Here is a 23,576-nt window from a genome sequence, read left to right as displayed (position 1 = left end):
TTCATTCAAACTGCGGAGCGGTGGAGCCGGAGCTGTCCATTGCCGCTTGGCGGTTGCAGCAGTTGGACGGTTGGTAGCAACGAGCCCTCGGTGGCCGTTATTGCCTGCTGTAGCTCTGGTACTTGGCCTCACTCGGCGCTTGGACCACTGCAAAACAAGGTAAATAGTTCCTGGGTCGTAATAACAGGAGCGTAATGTGCAACGATTATTTATTTCGTTCGGAGATTCGGTTGCACTACTTGCCCTGCTTTGTTGCAGGGTGGGTTGTGCTGCTTTCATTTTACCATTTTGTCTTCGCCTTCTTGCTTTAATTGGTTTAAAGTGGCTGAGCGGCAAACGTAAATTACTACTGGAAAGCTGTATTTCTGGTTTAGTTCCGCTGAGATGTTGCGAAAAAATTGTCATCGCTGACAACAGCGGGCCTGGCGCAGTCGACTTCTGTAGACTTCAGGCATCTTCAGGCGTACGACTAGCTAGGTCAAAAACGCTCTGTCACGAATTTATGTTGGCAGTTGAAAATTGATTTTCCTGTCCTTTTTTGGCATTACTCGGCGTGTTTCTCATGTGGCGCGTTCTTACTTTCTAGCGCCCACAACGACCACACCTCCTCTGCAGGCCGCACATCTGAGGTATGTGCTAAAAAAGGCACTGCCTTTTCTTCCGGCACACGCTCCTGATTAGCTATTTCTGTTGAGTTGGATAACAGGGCAGGCTTAATCAGCCAGCGAGGCGTTCGAACACCGGCGCGAGCTCGAGCCACGAGCCACGCCAGAGCGAGTCTCGAGCGCACAATGCATTACGCGAGCGCAGCTGTGTTTCGGGGCTAGCCACTGGATATGGCCACAACCTACAACACTTAGGTAATTATGAGAACAATTTTTCTGCACTTTTCACGGCCCCGATTCTCCCGGCGCAGTTCGTTTTCGCCGCTGCTGGGAGAAGTACCAGACAGACCCGGCTCTTGCCAGCGATAGGCAAGAGCTTGACTAGTCCCGCTGTTATTTCTTGCGGCCATTTTTGGCTACTGAGAGGTTCTGACTGCTGAGCATAAAAGATCCATGCGGCTCTACACAGCAGAACGCGGACGCAATGAAAAATAGGCTGCACCAATTGCCGCAAAAAGCAGTTAAGCTCCGTAGTAGTCCGCATGTCGGAGTGCGGACGCAAGTCTCGAGCTCACGAACTGAACGCTCTAATGGTGCACTGTTTCCCTTCCTCGTTCAGTCTTGTTTCTTATTGTTTTTTTTTCCATGATTATGCACCTGGTAAACTGCAATTGTTTCGATGTTCGGTGCACTGCAAATTCACACCGCCACTGCCGAGTGTTACTTGGTTCACATAAAGGCCCTCAAAAAGAAGGCTTAAATACTTACCTGCTTCTTGTGTCGCAAGGCCCTACAAGCAGCTGAGTTTCTGTCAATGAAAATTTACAACTGCAGTGCAGCACGAAATGTCCGGAGCACTTTGTTTCGTGAAAGATGACCGTGAAAGTACCGAAAATCGGTTTTTATGGCAAAGTGTCATTTGGTTTTTTTATACATAGCTTGCATCGATGTCACATCCGGTGTCTGTGGGATGCCAGTCGGCTGTGCTGCCGAACTACCGCCAGACCGCCTCTAGCTTACCGCCACCTCTGTTAGCTCGCATCGTGTTGGTTCACGTCCATCTGAAGCTTCGCCATGGTTTCACTATGGTTCACTATGAAGCTTCACTATCCGAAGCTTTGAAGCTCCACTATGGCTTGTTTACTATCCTTGACTTCTCTAACCATAGCGACAGCTTCAGGCCAAAGAAGGAGTTGACTGACACGAACTTCTTACGCATTCCTCAGATAATCGGCACGCAAGTGTGAGAGCTCCAAGACGTTCAGTACGAATTGGCACGGGCTGTGGGTGGCTTGCATTAAGCGAGACGATTCGTCCCCTGAGAACCCCAATTTACGTGTGTGCGGAGCGTACTTTTTGACAGGTAAAAGGCTCGTGCCATGAACTAAATGCTTGCGAAAGCGTAGGAGGCAAGGGCTACACCCTGAAGTTAATGCATCTGTTTTGATTGACGCCATCCGATTTGTTTGGCAACACAAACCCAGACGGTGCACCTCGGCGTTGCATCTTTTCTACAGCACTAGGCATGCCGGTTCGGATCGCCATGAGCTCAGCGAGCAACGACGGCTGAGAAAGCGGCGTTCCGAGGCTGTTTTTTTTTCTTGTAGACGCATCGCATACAGGCTTCTTACTCATGCACGCTGAAGAAATCCTTGTGTGCCTTAAATGGCATGAAGGCTTTCATTTCTTCAGACGTCACAAAGCTGGAAGAGTACACGATATCCCCGTGGGTTACTTCAGTGAACACATCAACGCCCAATGTAGTGTCGACTCCCGGTCGCAGCGTGTACGCATCCATATCGTTGCATGTTTTCACTTTGGCTGCGTAGCATACACGTGCCGATCGAACAAGTTCAAAGTGCTAACCTGCACTGAATGGCTGATTCCTCTGTGGAGGGGCCGGCTTGGTGGCTCAGTGGTTATGGTGCTCAGCTGCTGACCCGAAAGACGCGGGTTCGATCCCGGACGCGGCGGTTGAATTTCTATGGAGGCGAAATTCTAGAGGTCCGTGTACTGTGCAATGTCAGTGCACGTTAAAGAACCCCAGGTGGTTGAAATTTCTGGAGCCCTTCACTCGGCGTCTCTCATAGCCTGAGTCGCTTTGGGACGTTAAACCCCATAAACCATAAACCATCCTCTGTGGAGGAGGCATCGTGCCTGAAAGGATAAGAAAATCCAAAGCGTCCCAGGAGAGGTCAGGCGTCACTGGGTGGATGAGTGAGGACGACCGCATGGTTCGGCAGCATGGCCGCCAACGCTTGATGAGGGCGGAAGTGACTTCACATGCAAGCTATCTATAGCCAGTTAGATGTGAGTTCTGGGAGAATTTCAGCCTGTAAATTCTGGCTGCCAGCAGAATATGCCGCAAAGAAAGGCATTTGCTGTCCAACTCGGCACTCAGGTTTAATTGCTTGCTTAGTGCATATGCTTGTTTAACATAATTACTGTTGCATGTAAATAACATGGCTTGCTCAAATAATGCCTATTAACGTTGTATACTGATCAAAATCATCGCTTATCTGCCTGGCTCATTCCCACTCCCACAGTGTCCAGTAATCAGTTAGCTGGAATACAGTTGGGCCACATTGGTGCAGGGGCAGATTTAAGTAGGGAGTGTTGTGGGTGATCGCCTCTCCCCAAGCAAGAAATCTGAAATAGGAAAATCATGCTGGAGTCATTTTTCAGCAAAAAGAGTCAAAGAAATACACGGTTCAGCTGGGACTGCCCCCGCCAAGCACGACCCATAAATCCGTCGCTGTGTTGGTGTCGTTGTAGTGTAAGATTGTGTTGTCAGCACTCTCTGCACTTCTTGACCTGTGTATTCATGCAATCAAGTCACATCCTCCTCCCATAATAGTTTATTGCCATATGACGAAGGCTTGCAAGGTAGCCGCGAATGCCAACAAAGTGACTTTGCCTTTTATGGCGCATTGCCAAGCCTAGTAAGCTATTAGAGAGCTTGAACATTATCACTTTCTCACTGATCCATGCGTTAAGTTCTTTGAACTGCAGGCTTCCCAATCGTAATTATCTTTTATCCATACCTCGCCTGTGGGAAAGGCTAACTGCGCTCTTTGTCCTTGGAAAATAGTTTAGAAGTTGGATACACCATGTCACTGCTAAGTACTTTTTTTTCTCCCCATATTGTGAGACTCACAGCATTGAAACACTTCCCATTCGGCCTGTTGTTCTCTTTAGAGTGATGAAAAGTTGGGAGGATGTTGGAACTTGACATTCTTGCAACAGCAAAAAAGACAGTGGATGAAGTATAAAAGCTAGACAACACAGCGCTGTGTTTCTGACGAGTGCAGTGTTCCCTTCCCTTTTTTTTCTTTGTTGTCACTCATAGCCTGAGTTGCTTTGGGACTTTAAACCCCCATCAACCATAAACAGTCATTACGCTGTTACAATCATCTTTAACTGTGTAATGTCCAGTGTGCAGGATATGAAACAGACTACAAACTTCAGTAGTTTTCTTGATGCTCTCAGAAGAATATCACGTCCTCATTGTTGTGCAAACCACGTTCCACATCACTTGGCACATCTCTTGGCAGCCAACATCAGAGTTCATGTTGGCTGCCAAGAGATGCAGAAGGCATGCTGCGAGCTCACTCATGACAAAAGCTGATCCTTCCAGCAAAAATAAGAATTTCAACGTGTGGGCCGCTATTTCGGCATGCGATGGAGGGATTTTGAATGTGTGCAGCTTTATCATCTTTAGGAGTTGTGGATCTGACCTAATATTATAATTTAATTATCCAGTTGTCATATTTCATAGTTGGTTTTCATAGTTGGTTTGCCAGGTTCAGGGGCCAATTACAATGAAGTGCTGATAAAAGTATCTGGAACATTTATTACCTGGACATTACAGGATTAAAATGTATCGGGTGTTGTTTTTCGGTAATGGGCTGGTGCATTCGCACTTGCCCTGACATTGATATGAAGTGATTTTTTATTCTTTGGAAGTAAAAGGTTTGACTTGCAGTCCCATAGCTGAATTGTACCGAGAGATCACTTGACACTGTTTGCACTGCTGGGTGAATTCTCGGCAAGATTGACCCACACATGTTGCTCAAAGGGTGCCTAGCAGCATGTCACTTCTACACGGGTGAATTTTGTGGAGAGTCTGATGAATTGAAGTATCTGTGGATGTGGAATCTTCCGCAGTTTGTGTGTGCAGAGCTTTACAGGCCACGTTGCCCTTGCACAACACTGCAAAAACTTTGGCAGTTTACACAGCTTCTTTTTAGAGTGTTGCGAGGTACGGGCTGTGGACTCGGTGAAGGCTGGGAAATGGGTCTTTAATAAAAGACTTTGATCCAAAAGAAAAGAGAGCCCCAGGCCCTTGGAAGGTACAGGCTGGCTCCCCGAGCAGCTGCTCTCTTCCCTGGAGGAAGACTCCCCTCGTTGACTCCCGTGCGTTCACTCTGCTCCCTCGAACGCCGTGCCCATGAGACCAAGCAGCGCGTTCACAGGAGGAAGCGACGGTCGTGTTCTCGAACGCCGTGTCCCCATGTTCGTGTCCCTCGGCTTTTACGTTCGTGTTTTCGAACGCCGAACATGAGACCCGCGTCCGTGACGAGGCTGGCACTCTGTGACGCCGAGTATGGGTCGGAACGCGACACAGCACAAACAGTTTCCGGATCTCTGGCCCACAGGCCAGCAGTGTCTTGCAACGTAACACCAAGTAAAAGGTTTGACTTGCAGTCCCATAGCTGAATTGTACCGAGACATCACTTGACACTGCGTTTGCACTGCTGGGTAAATTCTCGGCAAGATTGACCCATACTTCCAGGCACATGTTGCTCAAAGGGTGTCGGGCAGCATGTCACTTCTGCACAGGTGAATTTTGTGGAGAGTCTGATGAATTGAAGTATCTGTGGATGTGGAATCTTCTGCAGTTTGTGTGTGCAGAGCTTCACAGGCCATGTTGCCCTTGCACAGCGCTGCAAAAACTTTGGCAGTTTACGCAGCTTCTTTTTAAAGTGTTTCTCATGCAACTATTTTTTAAATTTATTTTCAGACAGAACCAACTGTTAGAAAAAAAAAAGGCAAGTGTGTACTGGTTACTACATCAGGTTAATGGTACTCAAAGCCTACTGGAGTGCAGGCCCGGTTTCCTATTGAAGGCATGTTAATCTTGCTGTAGGAAGCAGTGGCTAATTGCAAGACTGATTTTGTGCGCCTTGTATAGTCATGTTTTGGCAACTTCAGTGGACTATAGCACCATTGTCTACGGCTTTGAAAAACATCTGAATGTCTTGCTTTTTCTAGTGACTCTGCATATAGCAACTCATTACATTAAACTGCTAGGTGATTAAATAAGCAACATTATTTAATAATATAAAATCCTGTAATGATCCCATTTTCAATAATACAAGAGTTTTATCCCAAGTACAAAGTAAAAGATTCTGCTCTCGCTGCTTTGCACAGCAATATTTTGATGTTAAAGGGACACTGAGGAGAAATTGAAGTTGGCTTGTATGGACAGAATGCCAGCTCCTGATTACAAAAACGCCACTCATACTGATAACAAAGCTCTTGTAACGTAGAAAAGAGCAAGAACCAAAGTACAGGTATCGCCGCCACAGGCCAAACTCGCAAGTACAAGCGTGATGACGTCATAGGACAAAACAGTGTTGCTAGAACCATTGGTTCTAGCAACACTAGCACACGAGGAGCCACGAATCACTGAGGCGCAGCCAATGCATGTGCAAATCTCCTTGACGTCGCTAGATGGCGCCACGTACCCGGCAGCTACGCGCGCCTGCAGCATCGGGACCAATCAGCGCCTACTCACTGGCGGTAGGCGGGCTCCCGGTATTCCGCTAATGGTAACAAGGTGCACGGTATGCTAAAGGTGTCTATATGAGAGAACTTCGTTGACGACTTCGAGAGCAGGATCCATCGTAACGCTGGCAAAACGCCGGTGCAAACGTAAACGAAGCGATGGTAGCGACGGCCGCAATACTTCAACGTGCGGCCGGCGGTAGCTTTCTTTTCGGCTGCTGCTAGGCCGCACTGCTGGCTGCAAGAAATTGTCTGCGTTACGTCATGTGCACGTCATGTTTCACGTCACTTAGTCCTGTGTCGTCATAAGAGAATCCCAAGTTTGAATCAGAGCAGCGGGAAAAACTTTTTCAATTTCGAATCCAAATTTCTTAGAAACAAATGCCATCTTTCGCTGCCGGCCAAGTGGCAACAAAGCCATGAAATGCCGAACTATCGGATTTTGCTTTAAAAAAAAATATTAATAGAGCTCTCCTCACTGTCCTATTAAACTTCCCTTGGTTACTTTTTCTCGTGTATTGAAGTTTTATAAGTGTGTTAATGCAACTTATTCTTTGGAGGGCTGCAATATAGGTTTTAGCGAGATATAATGCAGCTTAGCTTGGTTGTTGATGTGGTTTGCTGGCTATGCCTCAAACTGAACGCATGCATGCAGACAGCAGTTCTTTTGAATGTGCGCAGTAGGTGGGAGAGAAAATAAAATGCAAAAGGCACCTTAAACCACTTGCATCTTATGTGGCGAGCATGTTGCGCTACTTAGTTTACTGTTCTAATCCTGTTCATACATAACAGCCACTGCAAGTTGTTACACTTATCGTCTCGATGTGGTGTTTAACATGCAATCCGCATCCATTGCAGCATCATGTCCTGCCCTATGGCTGACAGAGACTGCAAGGATGCCAACAGCAGCAGGGGTCCCCTGCGTCCCTGCAAGACGATGGACAGCTCTGTCGTGAATGCCGTCAACACATCTGTCCTTTCCACCTCAGTTCTGCTCAACTCATCACACAACATATCTGCATGCCAGGCTAGCATCTCCATCAACAAGACGCCCTCGAAGACACCGAGGAAGACTCCTGGTGGGTTGGCTTGGCTCTCTGGGTAGTCTGTGTACTACTGGCTGAGCAAAGTCGTATCAGTAGAGATCGCACCTTCAGCAGGGCACAGCCTTCCGAATGGCACAGCTTGAGCATTGACAGACAGTTTTGCGAGAACAGCAGAGGATATGCATATGCACACAAGGCTCATGCCAGTCAGTGTCAATGGCTGCAGCATTCTCACAAGCACCTCCTGCTTGTTTTGCCGGCAAATTCTTTTAGACGATGTTGATGTTTTGAGTTTTTTTTGCTTTGCCGCTGTGAAATAAGAGCGAAACACCTTGTCCATAGCTTTCTCTGTGCTACGTAAAACAGCATGAAGGATGGGAAACAAAATAAGCAGACACCGTAAGCTCAAGCTGTCAGCTGGCAGATCTTATTTTGAGAAGTGCAGGGGCGTATATAGTCTTAATAGGCCAAGAAAACAAAACAAATGCAATGGAAAAGATGCACAATGCGGCATGATGGAATAAAAGGCATGCATAAAAGGTGCATATCTACTCTGCTCAATCCCTTCACCTTTATGTGATAAATGTGGTTGGAACGACTGTTGTGCATGCTTTCATTGACTTATAGATGTGAGAGCGACCGCAGATTTTTTCCAGAACTTTACAAGCAATGCATCCCACTTCTTCCTGAACTCTTTCTTGCACCTGATACATTGGTCACATTGACAACACTCAACGCTTCAAATAAAAGTTTTTTTTTTTTTGCAATTCGTCTTTTAAGTGAGCAGTAGACGTGAGCCCAGAATTTCTTGCCGTCTAACAGTGCACAGTTTTGAAGTTGTTCAGTTTCGCAGGCAGTCCACACCTGCTTTCACCATTTATTGAAGGTCGCTCATGTTTATGCAATACCCCCCACTTGCTATAAATTTTGCTCTCATCATGAGGTCATCCAATGTCAGGATCTGATAGTCCTTGGCCTCAGGTGCCCTTGCGCCAATAAAGACCATTAACCGTCAGTTCTGCTGGCGTTCTGGAACCTTACACCGCCGTAGTCGTTGATGCTGTTGCTGACCGCTTTGAGTAGTGCAGCATGTGGCAAGGAGTAGTAGGTCCTTTTAGTCTTATTGGGAGGGCTCTTATGCCGATGGGGTGCTCTTGTTGCAGGTGCTTCGTTACTGGCATGGAATTTTTCACGAGGTAGGGGCGAGGCTTTTGCCTCTTGTTCCTCTCGCTGACAAGGGTGTGGAAAGGGCAGCCTTCTTGTGGGTCTTTGCATGTAGAAGGACAATAGAATCTACCTTGATACCTGTTATTCATCTACTTCACTTGTGCAGTGTGCACTGAGTGTAGTCAAATAATGGCTGCGCAAGAAAATTCATGTGGCAACGTGTTACCACATGGTAGCACTTGGCATTTAAATTCGAAGACTTCAAGACAATGTGGACTCTCTATGTGTATAGTAAACTGTGGTTTCTGATTATTGGCTTGCAATATAATATACAAGCTTGTCATGGCTACTGTGTTGCTGGCTTTGGGGCCCTGTTCTCGATGCTTTTTGTGACATTGCCAGTCTCTGCAAGGAGTGTACTGTAAGGCTCTTGCTGAGAATTTGGCTGTCACTAGATGGTCATTTGAGTGTGAGAAAAACGACTGGGGTGTCATTGTATGCATCTGTTGAAACATGCTATAACTGCTCTACGGAACTAAGGTAAAGAAGCTAAAATGTAAAGAGTACTTATGTTCTTTTTGATTACTTGCCCATGGGAGACAAATGCTTGTCAAAGCAGCTCATATGGCAGATTGAAGTTGTGAGACCCTTGCATGAGTCTCGCTGTTTTACGCATTGTTTCCAGTTGGGGAAGGTTTGCATTAGATTTTCAACTGATGTGTTAAAGTTGACATGAAAATAAAAACTTTTGCAGAAAACTTCAGTTTTTATAGTGAAGAAAATTCTGTATTGTTCTTAATTAGGTATTGTTTAATGTTGCATTTAAATAGTTTTGCTCGCACAGAAGTCAACATTCAGATTGAACCTATTAAGAACACAGGGAACCTGGTAAACTGGTGTTTGTTTGCCATAATTTGTATGAACTTTTGGGATGGGCTGTCTGTGCATACAAAGAATACCTCTTACATGCAATCTGTGCTGATGGATGTACTGAAACGAAGTAAAGTAATAAATCTGATGGGCTTTGAGCATGCTTGGTTTGTGGAATAGTGGGGCAGTGCGCAGATGTCTTCTGTAATACCCCTGAGTTGTTCATAGCACTTCTTTTCTTGTACAACAACTTACCTGTGGAGATTATATGGGTTGTCGTAACCAAAATAACAATGCAATATTTGAGAATAAAACAATGCATAGTATATTGAACGCTTAACACTGACTGGTACTAAACTAGCATATTTATACAATTTTACTTTACAGCCTCTTCTGCTGTTTACTTTACATAGGTAACCGCTTTTTGCTTGACGTAGGTAACCGCTTTTTGCTTGACGTAGGTAACCGCTTTTTGCTTGACGTAGGTTACAGCTTTTTGCTCTGACATAGGTTACAGCTTTTTGCTCTGACATAGGTTACTGTTTGCTTGACATTGGTTACCACTTGGCAAAGGTTACCGCTGCATAATACTTGTACTCATTGCAGGCAAGCACAGTCGCGGCCACAAAAATCCAGCAAAGCAGACGACACCAGTTGGTCGAAATGGCGGGGATCGCTTCATACCAAACCGTCAAAAAATGCAGTTTGAGCTGGCAAACTATATGGTTGGTACACTAACATGCTTTTCATATTCAGTTTCCTTCTTCCTTGTTTCTTTTATTTTTCCTGGCCCTTTCTTAATGGCCAGATGTGGCTTGTATTGTCTGCAGTTTCTTTGTTGTTTGTTTGAATGTTTGGAATAGTGGTCTGTGCTTCGCTGCTCTAGTGGACAACACAACCCAGGGCATTCACACTCGCAGCTTTCATTGCTGCACCTGGCCGCGCTAATTCGGCATGTTTGCTCTTATTAGCTTGTGGGGACTTCTGCGATGGCCAGGTATCGTAGTGTGGGGCATGGGTTGACCTTGCGACAGATTTGATCCTTGCACTCCAAAATGGCCTTTCCCCACTGACCTAAAGTAAGACTGTTAATGTTTATTGCTTCTTCACTGCATTCTTCTGTTTACTTTTCATGTAAACGGAACCAGCTTTGCACTTTCAAACTGTGACTGGCGACAGTGTGGTTGGCCAGTGCCGTTGCTTTGTCTAAACTATTTTGGTTCTCTGCTGGCTTGTTGCAGGTAACTGTTGGTTTTGCTTGAGTGATGAGAGTTAAGCTGTGACAGAAAAATGATGTACTCTTGAGCACTTATTAAAACAGTTGAATGATGAGAAATGAAAAAGATGCACACAGGCACTGGCTTATAGCTGGACTTAAGTCCAGCTATAGAGTCCAGCGAAGGAATCGACCTTAAAGGGGCTGCGAAACACTGCTTGGGGGGATGCCGGCTATACTTCAGGTGGGTTCTTTATGTCACACAGATGCTGATTTAAAAAGAATTACAAGAATCGATGCACAGGAACGGGAGTTATTCAGTGGAGAAATTTCAAAATACAAGCAAACAAAACGCTGCCCTCAACTCGATTTTGGCGGGGCTTCCCACTCCTATTTCGCTCTCCCAATGACGGCACCTGGCGCAACCAATCAAAACAGCCAGCCAGAGCACGTCGAAGTTTGTACTCCATGGTTGCCTGCTCCCTGTAACTCATTTTTGCTGAGACTGGCAGCATCGTTTCCATGCCAGAGCGCCCCTGGTGGTGTATTTTTATTTTACTTGCTTTGCAGGGCTTTTATCTAAGACAAACAAGTTGTTTTTGTTGATCTGATATAAAACGCAGACAGGTGCAAAATGTGTCTATTTATTCACACAATTTGCAGTATATTTACTGTTTGTCCGATCATCAAGCTCGCGCCAGGTGATGTCATATCTGCTGCTAAAAACCCGCCACTGTGTGGCGGCACCATCAGAGCCGTGAAGTTGTTTTTGGGAGGACATTAAAATATTAAAAAACGGAATATACGCGGTATTACCGACGCTAATAGCAGCATTATAACTCACTGTATGCAATCAACAGGCAAAAAAGTTAACTAAGATTGTGTTTCTGGGCCCCTTTAATAAGGTCGATTCCTCTTTTTGATGTCCTGTCTTAGGGCTGTTTTAGTCTGTGCTCATGTCGGAGCAAATAGCCCACAAGCAAACCTTATTTGGTTTACTCTAGACGGCGTGTGCATTGAAAGGCTTGCCTCTGCTGCTACTACATGGTGGGCCAATTAACACTCTTGTTGCTGGTGCACTGTAGCACTTTAGCTTAATTATTCCGATGTCAACAGCCTTCTCGGTTGAACTGTTGCACTTTTAGGCTAATGATTGCCTTATTTTGTGCAGCACTGTACTTTCTGTAGCCAAAGCACGAAGCTTTTCATGCTTTATGTTTTTGTTTCAGTTGAACAACCAAGAAAACCAAGAGGATGTGGAGAATACAGAGTACCGGGCCCTTCTGGATGGGCAGCTTTGTCCGGACCTTGCAAACTTTCGCATCCTCTCGTGCAGTGACAAGGCCCCTGCAGCTCCCGAAGGTCTGTGCCGCTTCCTTTTTTCCCCCCTTCTCTCTCCTGTGGGGAGCAGAATGGGAATGCCACTAGTAGTCTTGCAGGTGCTGTTAGTTTTGAAACATTGCACTAGCTTAATAAAATGTAATTTTCAGAGGGAAACTGTGCCATATAAAGACAGGACAGAGAGACTCTGCAACCTGTAGAATTTTAATACTAGCAGTGTATGATTTGGAATTCCAAATACAAATTGAATGTTTTTATTCGGTTAATATTTTATTCAGGAGATGGGCATTCGAAACTTTCCAGATATTTGGCAGTGACCAAACACTGCCAACTTCCTTAAGGGGGGACACTGGCCTTGAAAAGAAAATTTTATTAATTTAGTCATAGTTATGAAATTTTCAGGGCACATGTATTTTTGTGCGCTGATTCTAGATATGTCATTTAATTTCATGTAAAACAATTTCTTGAACACTTATGAACATTTTATGCAAGTGTTTTGCGGATAGTTTTGAACAAAATTTGCTGCAGGAAACTCGCTGAAATGTATGCCATTGGGTTCTTTTGGCACTAAGGAATACAATAGGGGTAAAATTATCATCCTGGCTCTCATAGAACTTGAGTAATACAACGCGTCGTAACTTACAGCAGTTTCGCTTGAAACGAAGATAAAGATCTTCAGGGCGGTTGACAGCGGGCGTAAGGAAAAGTCATTGCTGCGGACTTCGGTGTCGCGCCTAGCACTCTATCAACCATCTTGAGCGCAAGGCAGAAGGTTGCAAACGTCCTCTCTGCAGGCGTTGTGAAGAATGACAGCAAGAGTGCAAGGCTTTGTCACCACCAGGATGTTGAAGATGCTTTGTTTGCATGGTTCAAGGACGTTATAGCGCTTAACCTGCCTGTGTCTGGTGCCGTCCTTCAAAGGGAGGCGAGACTTGCGTCTGAGGCCACAATGACTTTTATGCAAGCAGTGGCTGGCTGCAGCGATTTAATGACCGCCGTCGGATTGTTTGCCACGTCTTGTCTGGTGGCTGTGGCGCCCAAACTGACCGACCAAGAAATTGTTGATCAGGTGGTTTCTACAGATGATGCTACAAACAGCAATGCATGTGTAGATCGCGAAGTTGAGGGGGTACCTCGGGAACCTACCTGTGGCCAAATCAGCTGACATCGGGAAAGCACTGCTCTGTGTTGATTTCGTCGAAAAATTTAACCTGTCAAATAGTGTGAAGTGCCGCCAAACGAAGATTACGTCGTTTTTTAAATAAATTAGTTTTTGCACCTGGCCAGCATCCCGACTTGTGAGTTCGCTCTTGCTTTCCAGTACGAGATGCAAGGCGAGGTTTGACAGGCTTATACCACGCGTTAAATTAAAAAATAGTGCATTTTTTCCACCCTGTGCTGTCCATCCTAAAGTGCCTTTACTTGGGTTTATTAACAGACCTTTTCTGCCGGAATTTGAGTGCATGCTTTTATAACGAATATCGGATATAACGAACGAATTTCCGCGCAAATTGCGACTTCGTTATAACGAGGTTGGACTGTACTAGGGCAACAAAAAAGATTACCTGCGAGCTCGTGACAAGAGCAGCTATCGGCTGAGCATCAGCTGGTGAAACGAATCTAGCTGCACATCCCTTTTGGACGCTGACTGCCACGTTGCTTGAGATTCCTTTTCCATTTCAGAAGCTGCCTTCAGCACCACTCTGTGTTCCCCTGCCTTATGGTATAGTTAACTCATCTAATGCGTCTAAACTGCGTGCTTGTCACAGTCCTATCACTGATTATTCAGTGGAACCTGCTTTCACCGCGTATTTGGTGGCTTACTTCCTTTTGGACATTGACATATTTTCTGGTTCCCTTGAAATCTGAATTAACGAGGTTCTAGCGTGCAGCATAACTGCCTGTAATTCTATTTTATAGCACTGTCACCTTAGGTCGAGATTGAGCACAATGCTGATCCGGCATTGCTACATGGCCAATTCCATCCTGATCGAACCCGATCCCGCTCGAACCCAAGTCATTTCCTGAATCGCGATTGAAGGCTGCTGTCCTGGTGCTCAGGCAACAATAAAATGCAAAATGAAAATTAAACTAGCAGAAAGGTGCTCTATAAAGGCTATAAAAGTTAAAAAATGTCTAATGCAGTTTGATTTCCAGCATTGTGTTCACACTCTCAATGCTGCCCGCCTGCCTGGACAGTAAAAAAACATACAACCCACGTGTACGAGCCAGTGATTTGGAAGTTGGCCCAGTGATGTAGTTATTACTTAAATATTTTGCATTACTTCTGTCATCCACAGGGCATGGAGGCAATCGGGTTCTGTACAGTGCGTCCAAGCAGCTGCCGTCTGCAAAGAAGTACGCTCGGTACATACCGAAGACTGCAGAGCGCATTTTGGACTGCCCTGACATTAGGGACGACTTCTGTGAGTTTGGCACATGTTAATTGTGCAGTTGCACCTCAGTGCATAACGAATCGGTCAAAATTACTTTAATGTCTAGACAATGTCGAGACAGACTGCAGCTTTTCAGTCATTACTCTGTGTATAACTGGCATTGCACGTTAGTGGGATCTTATTTTATGTAATTAACTATTGTTGTAATGAGTATAGCACTGTAATGGATGTAGCTAGTTGAAATGCCTAAGTAGGCTGCATAGAAACCAATCTAGTATTAATACTGCATTGAATAAAACAAGGTATTGTGATGACCTTGCAGCATATCGGGGCAAAGATTGACGGGGTGTAGTTTGCCTTGACTGGATGAGTGGTTTGACCAGGTTGTACCATAGCAAAGAGTGCAATGCTGCACTCAATGACAATGGAAGACACTGTGCAAAGAGCTTTTGCTGTGATGAGACTTCAGCAAGCAACGACAAAGGTGTTGAAGTCTGTGCAATTCCGATTGCAGTTTGGCATTCTAGTGTGTGCAGGTAGATCCCATTGCACTAGGTGCTACTGCGAAAGTGCACTTCAGTTGTAGAACTATATAGTGTTTGAAACAAAGCACATAATGACCGTCACAAAGTTTTGGGTTGCAAAATTTGTGCAGACAGTGACAGCCAAGTGAACTGAGTGAGGTGCTGCCATTTTTCTGTGCTAGTACCGGCCAGACCAGCAAGGCATACCACGTGACGGCATGGTATAATTAACAGCTTCTCAGATCACTGCCACTGGTTCATCACTGGCTGCGTACAGTAGTTTCACGTTCAACGCTGCCCCTGCCACTTGTGCCCACCGCACATCAGATTCCTTTTCAGGTGCTTGCCCAGCTGGTACTCGCGCTCATATGATTGATTGGTCTCTACTGTGACGGGAGATGTGTTTTTTTAACTACGGGGAAGGGGGTGGTAAGCTTGCAGCACCTTCTCACTTGCTCTAACAGACTTGACTTGATGCGGCCATGACAGAAGTCAACAGCCACAGAAACCAAGGGCACAGGGGATTTTTTTTTAAAATTAATTTATTTATTTTATGGTGTTGATCAATTTAGAATATTACTGAATATGCTATCGCTTAAAGCTAATTTATTAGAAAAGCAGAAGAAAAAACAACCACATGCCGCCGGTCGGATCCGAACCCACGACCTCCGAATTACGCGTCCGGTGCTCTACCTCTGAGCTACGGCGACGGCTGTCAAATCTTCTGCTTTCGGGGGTATTTATGTTTACAAGTAACCTAACCTTGAGAGTGTTCATCAGCGCCACCCACGTTCATAAGCGGCGGACGTAGAACGTCCTGAGTTACCGCAGGTGTGACGTAGAACGTCATCGAACGGAGAGGGTGGAAGCTGCGTGAGAACCCTCTTATGCTTCCTATGGCGTCAAGGCTGCCAGAACCGAGGCCCTCGCTAAGCAATTAAGCGAACAAGGCAAGGGGAATGAGGGGCTCGTTATAAATATGACAGAAGTCAACAGCCACAGAAACCAAGGGCACAGGGGATTTGGTTGTTCATGTTATGAGATTCTGTACCATTGCGGTTGTACGTACTTTGATGGTAGCAGCGCTTTCAATCATAACAAGCGTTTGCAATAACTGCGGCCATTATAAGTTTGCTTGGCTGAAATTCCAAATACTATTTCTTCGGAGTGCTCGCTTTTTTTTAATCTGAATGTGTCATTAGTGAGTTGCAGTTCAAGTGGTGTTAGCTATGCGAACAAGCCAGTCCGTTCCTGCGGCACTTGTCCTTTTCTTACCTTTTCCTCTTCTGCAGACCTGAACCTGATGGACTGGTCCTCCACTAACCTGCTGGTTGTGTGCCTCAAGGGGCAGGTGTACACTTGGGATGCCTCTTCGGGTGAGGTGGACCAGCTGCTTGAGCTTCCCTCTCCCGCGGAGTACGTGTGCTCCGCATCCTGGGGTGGAGACGGGTCATACCTGGCCCTGGGAACATCGGACAGTCAGGTTGGACCTCTTTCCTTCTTGCTTTGCTAGTCCACGCCTACACCTTTCTGTGCCTTTTGGTGCTTGTTAACAAAAAGCCAATGTAGCAGGTGGCAACAGTCAGGTGGGAGGATGACTGGAAGTCTGGGTCGGGGTATGGGCGGGGTCAGAGCTGGTGCAGGACAGACTTGATTGCAGGTCGATGGGAGGGGCCCTTGACCTGCGCTTGGTTGTAGGTGGATTGATGATGATGATGATGATTGTGGTCCAGGTTCACCTGTGGGACATCCGGCAGCGCAAGCGGCTGCGCGTGCTTCAGGGCCACACGTCGCGGGTTTGCTCGCTGGGCTGGAACGGGCATGTGCTGTCGAGTGGCGCCCGTTCAGGCTACGTGCACCACCATGATGTGCGTGTGCCCCAGCACCACGTGGGGACGCTCGAGGCGCACCAGCAAGAGGTGTGCGGACTCAAGTGGGCGCCCGATGGCCGTTCGCTCGCCACCGGTGGCAACGACAACCTGCTGCGTGTCTGGCCCACCACCATGAGCCACGGAGCTGTGCAGCCGCTGCATTCATTCACGGAGCACCAGGCTGCTGTCAAGGTGTGGCTTTATCTCTGGGGCTTCTCGGTGAACTCTTAGGGGGCAGGCAAAATTTGGCTTGTCTCTTTTGATTGTTCTTTCGAGATGTAGATAAAGCTAGGACAAGAAAGGGTGGTTGTGTAGTGTAGGCTCTTTTCAGAGGTCTCAATCTGGCATTGGTGTGGCTTTTGATTAGAGTTGTAGGGTTGAAACTCAGCAGACCCTCTGTGCATTCCTTGGTTTTATTTGCTGTTCATTTCTGTGCTTCTCCTTATTTTTTTACACAGCAAGCTCCTTATGCTTCCTATGTCTTGTTCTTGGGCATGCTAGTGCTTTGTGTCTCATATTAAGAACATTTGAAGGAAGCTTTGCATTAGATAAGCTCACCCTAACTGCTTCTAGTCTCGTCGAGGTATTGCGCCTGTTCCAATTCCTCTGCCTTCCGCTCCGGGAAAGCAGGCGGGGCTTCAGTGAAATAGTTGTCTCACTTTTTTTTTTTTTTTTACTACATCTAGCTGATTTTATATGCCCACTTCTGCCATCTGTGAAGTTTTTAAATTTGCTCGACTGCGGTAGCTCAGAAATCATGTGATACCACACCCATGTAGTTCCTTACACGATGTGGTGCTTCACATTTACTTGGTGGTCCTTTTATTTCTCCAAACTAGGCCATTGCCTGGTGCCCGTGGCAGCCCAATCTCCTGGCCAGTGGTGGCGGTACAGCTGACCGCTGCATTCGGTTCTGGAGCTGCAGCATGGGGACGCATCTCAACTCCATTGACACCGGATCACAGGTACATTTTGACACTGAGTTTGTACCAGAAAGGAATGCTGCCAGCACGCAGGAAAACTACGGACGACTACCGGCACATAGACAGGCTCCAGGGCGTGCTTGGAGAAGCCATGCACTGAAACATGTCTGTCCATTCAACTTAGTTCCATGCTCTCGAGGCCACAGAACTGCAATTTCCAGTTATACCTCGCAGCAAATCTCGTAGCTTTTTAAGCAGCAATTTTGGCTTAAAAGTGTCTCAATATTTAAGTGCACTTGGATGGTGGCGAAATTCAGAAGACACCAGCCTGCTGTGATGTAAATGCACGTTAAAGAACCTTACGTGTTACGTGGGACGAGGGTCTTAACTGACCTTTTTGTTTATTATTTTATTTATTAGGAAAAATTCGAGACAACCAATAATTAGTAATATCTGGGTTTGTTATATTGAGGTTCGTGTGTGAAGAACATCTAAGGAAATGGGATGAAAAAAGAACATACATGTATTTGCCTAGAACATGGTGCTTTGCAGGTATTTTAAAAACTGACTTAGCAAGCATTCGTTAAGTGCGCTCTGGAATTGGTGTGAATTGGCTATTAGTGCGATGGCGTTAAGGGCAAAATGTTATATAAAAGCCTGCATGGGTGTTGGCTGTGAGCGAAAAACCCACGAAAGATCCCCAGAGAAGCAACCTAGGAGGCAGAGTTGCGTGACCTTGTGATGTCGTCACAATCTGCCCACCTGATAGTGAGCAAACTACCCAACATGGTGGGCGGCAGTTAATGATTGATCGCAATAATATGATTGGTCACGAGAGGTTGCTCGGAAAGAGAAGCCTGGGGCCTTGTGAGCCCCATTGGCGGCAGCACCTGACATTGCAGGGCAGTCACGTCTTCGCTTAACTCAATGGCTCATAATCAGCTTGTAAGAAAAAGGTTTTTTTTTTTGTTCGCTTGCAACCTCACTGTCATTGTCGTATTATGGTGGCTGTTGCAAGCTTTCTGTTCTCAAATTTTTCGTCTTTTCTTTCTTTGTAGGTTTCATCCCTCCTGTGGTCTGACGAGTACAAAGAAATCATTTCAGGTCACGGCTTTTCGAAACATGAGCTGAGCATATGGAAGTACCCATCGATGAGGAAAGTGGCAGAGCTCACTGGTAAGTGCATTAGTGTTGCACACCCGTGAGACCTGCATTGTGCATGAAGGCATTGCTCTGACTACTTGCTTTGTATCCCCGAAATGCTAGGCGAAGAAGCTGCAAATTTCTGTCAGAATTATGCATCTTTGTGGTTAACTTGGAGTAGCAGATACGGGGATTAGGTTATTGGCATCTCCGATTACTTGAAGTAATTGCAAGGTTTGTCCAATAAAAGTAGAGTTCCTGCAATTTTTTTTTGCTGGGGCCCACTTTTGTTTGCTGTGCTGAGTTCAGAAAACAAAGTGTAGGGGCGCATTTATTCGGGATGCTTAGAAAGACTGAGCTGCTGTGATGCTGTGTGTTAAATCGAATACTTTTCGTGGTCAGTGTGGCATTGAATTAATGATGTGTTTTAGTATAATAATGATTACTCACAGCTGACTGTGTCACTGCACAGCCAATTGCAGTATTAGTACCAAAACGTGTATAAAAGGAAATGTGGGGGGCTGGACCATGCATGGATTTACCGTATTTACTCGCATAATAGGCGCACTTTTTTTCCAAAAAATCCGGCTCAAAGTTCGGGGTGCTATTATGATACATTCCAGCGGGTAAAAAGACACGGACGAAGGTAGACGAGACAGGACGAACGCCGGACTTCAACTGAGGTTTATTTCACAAACAGCGATAATATACAAAAGGGGGCGCAAGGAAAAGTAATCCGTGACAAGATTAACCCATAATCAAAAAAGTGCAGAAGGCTCCTTTGCCATGCCACTCATGTTTTCCACATCGGCGCACCTGCTATCTATCGCCTACCTGGCTGAATCCACCCGTTTGCCTTCAGGTAATCTATTTCTTTTTTGTTTAGCGCCACAGAAGGGCTGCTGACGCAGTTTTCTTTGTCATTGAAAATACTGAACGCTTCAAAAATTTCTCGGCTCTTTTGAGTCTTAAATCTGCGCATCACACTTGTTCTTTCTAAAAACGCCTTACATGCTGGCTTGTGTGAGCAACGGCGAATGTGGTCGGCTAGGTGACCTCCGCCAGATAACGAATGGGCTGTCCGGCGATGCTCTAGCAAGCGTTCGTTGAGGCAGCGTCCCGTCTGTCCGATATACCGTCTGCCACAGGCGAGGGGGATGCTGTATACAACACCAACTTCACATTGAACAAGAGGTTTGATGTGCTTAATTTTGCACATAGGCCTCTTTTTGGCGTCATTCACCAGGCGGCACATGCGTCCCAGCTTTTCCGGGGCCGAAAATACTACACGCACGCCACACTTGTCGCCGACCTTCTTGAGGCGGTGTGAGACCTGATGCCAGTAGGGCACAACGACAGGTCGCTGTTTGGTACGTGCATTTTCCCTTGGCTTGCACCGCCCACCAGATTTCACCTCGCGAATCTGGGTTTCCACCACAGATGCCAGAATTTCTCCTGGATACCCAGCCTTATCCAATCGCCTTAGTTGGGCATGGACGCTGTCACGCACTTGATGTTCGCACGACTTGGCAAGAGCCAAGTTCGCACGACTTGGTGCGCCTATTACGCGGGGTAAAATTTCCGGAAATTTTTCGACTCGCGAAATTGAACATACCGCATAAAAGCACTCGTGTACGGGCCGCACCCCGTTTTCCCGAAGAAATTATTAAAAAAAGAAACCGTGTAAGGGCCGCATCGAAACTTTCCACGACCCACGCGGGAATAGCCATCGAAATGCACGAGTCGAGGCCTCCGCGATCGGCTCCGGCTTCGCGCAACGGGCGCTTCATAGCAGAGGCCACACACGCGCAAAGAAGCTTCCAGACGCCGCCCACGAAGGACGCCCGAGGCCAAGCTTATCATCATCATCAACGTTTTCTTCCACCGCGAGCGTTTATCCATATCGCCATCAGCATCACCAGCTGAGCTCGTTTTTTTTTTTTTTTGTTGCTATCAAGTGCCGGGATCTGCGGTAGCGCGTAGTTCATCGTGGTTTGTGGTTTTGCCGCCGAGCGTTGCTGTTTTAGCTCGACGAACAAGCACCTTAATTGCTACACGGCTAGGAGTTTGCTCTCGAACACGGCAAGCGTGCGGCAGGTCGGAAACTCGACGTGGCCGAGAAGTGCGGCAGTTGCGTCTGCGGCGTGCCTAAATTTTCGTACGCAACTCAAGGCGCCGAGGTTTACGCGGGCCTAAGTCGGGAACGTTTCCGGCTGGAGATGAAACTTTCCCAACAGACGTTTAAAGTGAGCATCCCTGAAAACTGTGTGCGGCTGTTCTACGCGATGTCGTTGTACGTGCTGTGGGTCCGCAGCAGCTGCGACGGCAGCAGCACTAGTGAAGACCAGTAGTCAGTTAAGCAAAAACTTTGTTAAAATAAAGATTGGGGGTGGGGGGCGGTGAGGCGTCAGCTTGCAATCGTGTAAATACAGTATTGATTGATCACAGTGCCAAGTTCGGGGTGCGCCTATTATGCGCGGAAATAAAAAAATCTGATTTTTCGCGACCAAACTAGGGGTGCACCTCTTATGCGAGTGCGCCTATTATGCGAGTAAATACGGTAGGTGCTCGGGGAACCCAGAAAGCAATGCAAGGGACCAAAAAGTTCCGTGGAACCAAATTTGACAACCACCTGTATATGTGCAGGATGTTAGGTGTTCTCATGGCAGAAAACTTGTTTTTGTCCCGTTTTTCCCCAGGACACACTGCGCGTGTCCTCGGCATGTGTCTGAGCCCAGATGGAACCATGGTGGCATCGGTTGGGGGTGACGAGACTCTTCGTATATGGAACTGCTTTGCTGTTGATCCAGCCAAGAAAAGGCAGCAGAAACTAGGCAGGAATGCCACTGCCTCGACCATCTTCCGCCAGGGCATCCGTTGAAGGCTGCCCACATGCAACATCCTTACCAGCTTGCTCAGAATCCAAGTGGAAACTTCTGGGCCATTGCTTGTAGACTGTGTGAACTGCTGGTGTGTGTGTGTGTGTGTGAAACTTTTTCTCTTTAACGCTTTTCGCTTACTGCTGTCTTGCTCGGAGCAAAGGAAGTTCGCATGCTGGCTTAGCCAGCACATTGTATTTATTCATCCTCAAAATTTCCAGCATGCTGACTTTTCATCGCCTTTACAAGTGACCTTAATAAAGTGCAGATCAACACAGCGTGTGCATGCTTTCTTGTGTTAAGGAGAGACGAGGGTCTCAAAACTTCGTTTATTTATGGCTAGAATCTCATGAAATTTTGCACACAGATGTGTTTTTCTCTTCTGATTCCAAATATGTAATCATAATAGAGCTGGTGGTCTTAAATCTTACAAAGCCTAGAATGTAACTAGGTGATTTCTTACGCAGCTTTAAGGAACTTGAGAGAGAGAGAGAGAAACTCTTTAATGAAATACAGAGAATTTAGCTGGCGTTTAAAAATCGCTGGCATGCTACTCTGAGTAGGGAGGGGAATTTGGGAGATAAAGGCAGGAGGAGAGCAGTGTGGGGGAAAAAGATAAAATGCGGCCATGAAATGGGTACTAAGGATGCAACGGCGAATATTGATGTAACCTATGGAATGGTGGAGTGCATAGTCCGTCAAATTGGCTGATGAAGTTCACTGCATGAAGAATGCATGAAGGTAACGTGCAAGTGAATTTAAAGCTTATCGAGATGTCCAATGTCTTAAATATGTCTCATTGCATTTTGTTGCTTTTATTTACATGAATTGATAGCCAGAGAGTTCCCATACCCAAAGACATTCTTCGTTTTTCTGACATACTACATAGAGAGTAAAAGGTTGCAGTATTTGACACTGCAACTCGTTAAGCTAATTGTAAATTGCTATTTATACGTGGCCTAAACAAAAAGGTCATCTGGTATGGGAATTCGCTGGCTGTCAACTCGTGTAATTAAAAGCAACAAAATGCAATGAGAGTGCATTAAAGCCTAATTACATTACCTAATTACAGTCTAGGCTCTAAGATAACTTTTGATATAAAATCACCAGCTCAATTATGACTACATTTTTGGAATCGTAAGAGAAGAACGCATCTGTGTGCAAAATTTCATGAGATTCTAGCCATAAATAAAAAGGTAAAATTCAAGACCCTCGTCCCCCCTTGAGCTACTTTTGAGAAGGTGGGTGGGAGGGTGTCAGTAGTGCACAAGCAAGAGTTTTAAGCTGTGGCATGTTGCCTGAGTAATGCATGCTGGACACTCTTTTTAGCTTGTTGACTGTTGACTGGTGGATCATACAGCTCCATCCTGTATGCTACATGCAACATTATACACTTCATTACTGGTTAGTAGCATGTTGAGAGTGCTTGAATGCAGAAGAGGAAAGATGGTTGAGGCCTTCAGGAGTGACTGTAGGCACTGTAGACTGTAATCGTAAGAGCATAGGTGCCATCTTTGCTTTTATTTTATGGTAACATACAGATGCTCTAGCATTGCCATGTGTTAAGAGTACTTAATTGCAAGGATTTGTGTGGAATGGTAGCAAGCTGTTCAATGTTAACTTCACAATGGCAGTCCAACTGAACTTATCATTGATTTAGTAATGAATTGCCAAAATATTTAGTTTTACAAAGAACAAGAGCACCTTCCACCCACTTTCGGAGAAAAGAGTATTAGGTTTTTCACTCCCCCTCCCTAGAGGCAATAAGTGCACACAGCAAGGCTTATACAGGCCTTGCTATGGAA

The 23,576-nt window shown here is 46.0% G+C and overlaps 1 protein-coding gene across 2 annotated transcripts; it reads left to right on the top strand.

Moving 5' to 3' along the window:
- Positions 1-22,046, top strand: fzy (cell division cycle 20 protein fzy). 2 transcript variants are annotated; one of them, XM_089566227.1, is made up of 12 exons: positions 1-159; positions 587-629; positions 5,629-5,656; positions 7,254-7,474; positions 10,085-10,203; positions 11,924-12,056; positions 14,336-14,461; positions 16,248-16,438; positions 16,689-17,018; positions 17,666-17,791; positions 18,808-18,925; positions 21,592-22,046. In XM_089566227.1, exons 4-12 carry the CDS (start codon positions 7,258-7,260, stop codon positions 21,771-21,773), a joined length of 1,542 nt encoding a protein of 513 aa, XP_089422353.1. In that variant the 5' UTR covers positions 1-159; positions 587-629; positions 5,629-5,656; positions 7,254-7,257; the 3' UTR covers positions 21,774-22,046. The 2 variants fall into 2 exon arrangements, with proteins under 2 accessions (XP_089422353.1, XP_089422354.1); XM_089566228.1 differs by lacking the exon at positions 5,629-5,656.
- The last annotated feature ends 1,530 nt before the right edge of the window (positions 22,047-23,576 follow it).

The sequence above is a fragment of the Amblyomma mixtum genome, chromosome 1 (assembly GCF_055824585.1).
Source record: "Amblyomma mixtum isolate Tamu chromosome 1, ASM5582458v1, whole genome shotgun sequence".
NCBI classification, from domain to species: Eukaryota; Metazoa; Arthropoda; class Arachnida; order Ixodida; family Ixodidae; genus Amblyomma; species Amblyomma mixtum.
The sequence above is the reverse complement of the archived record's forward strand: the minus strand, read 5'-3'. Positions and strand labels throughout refer to the sequence as shown.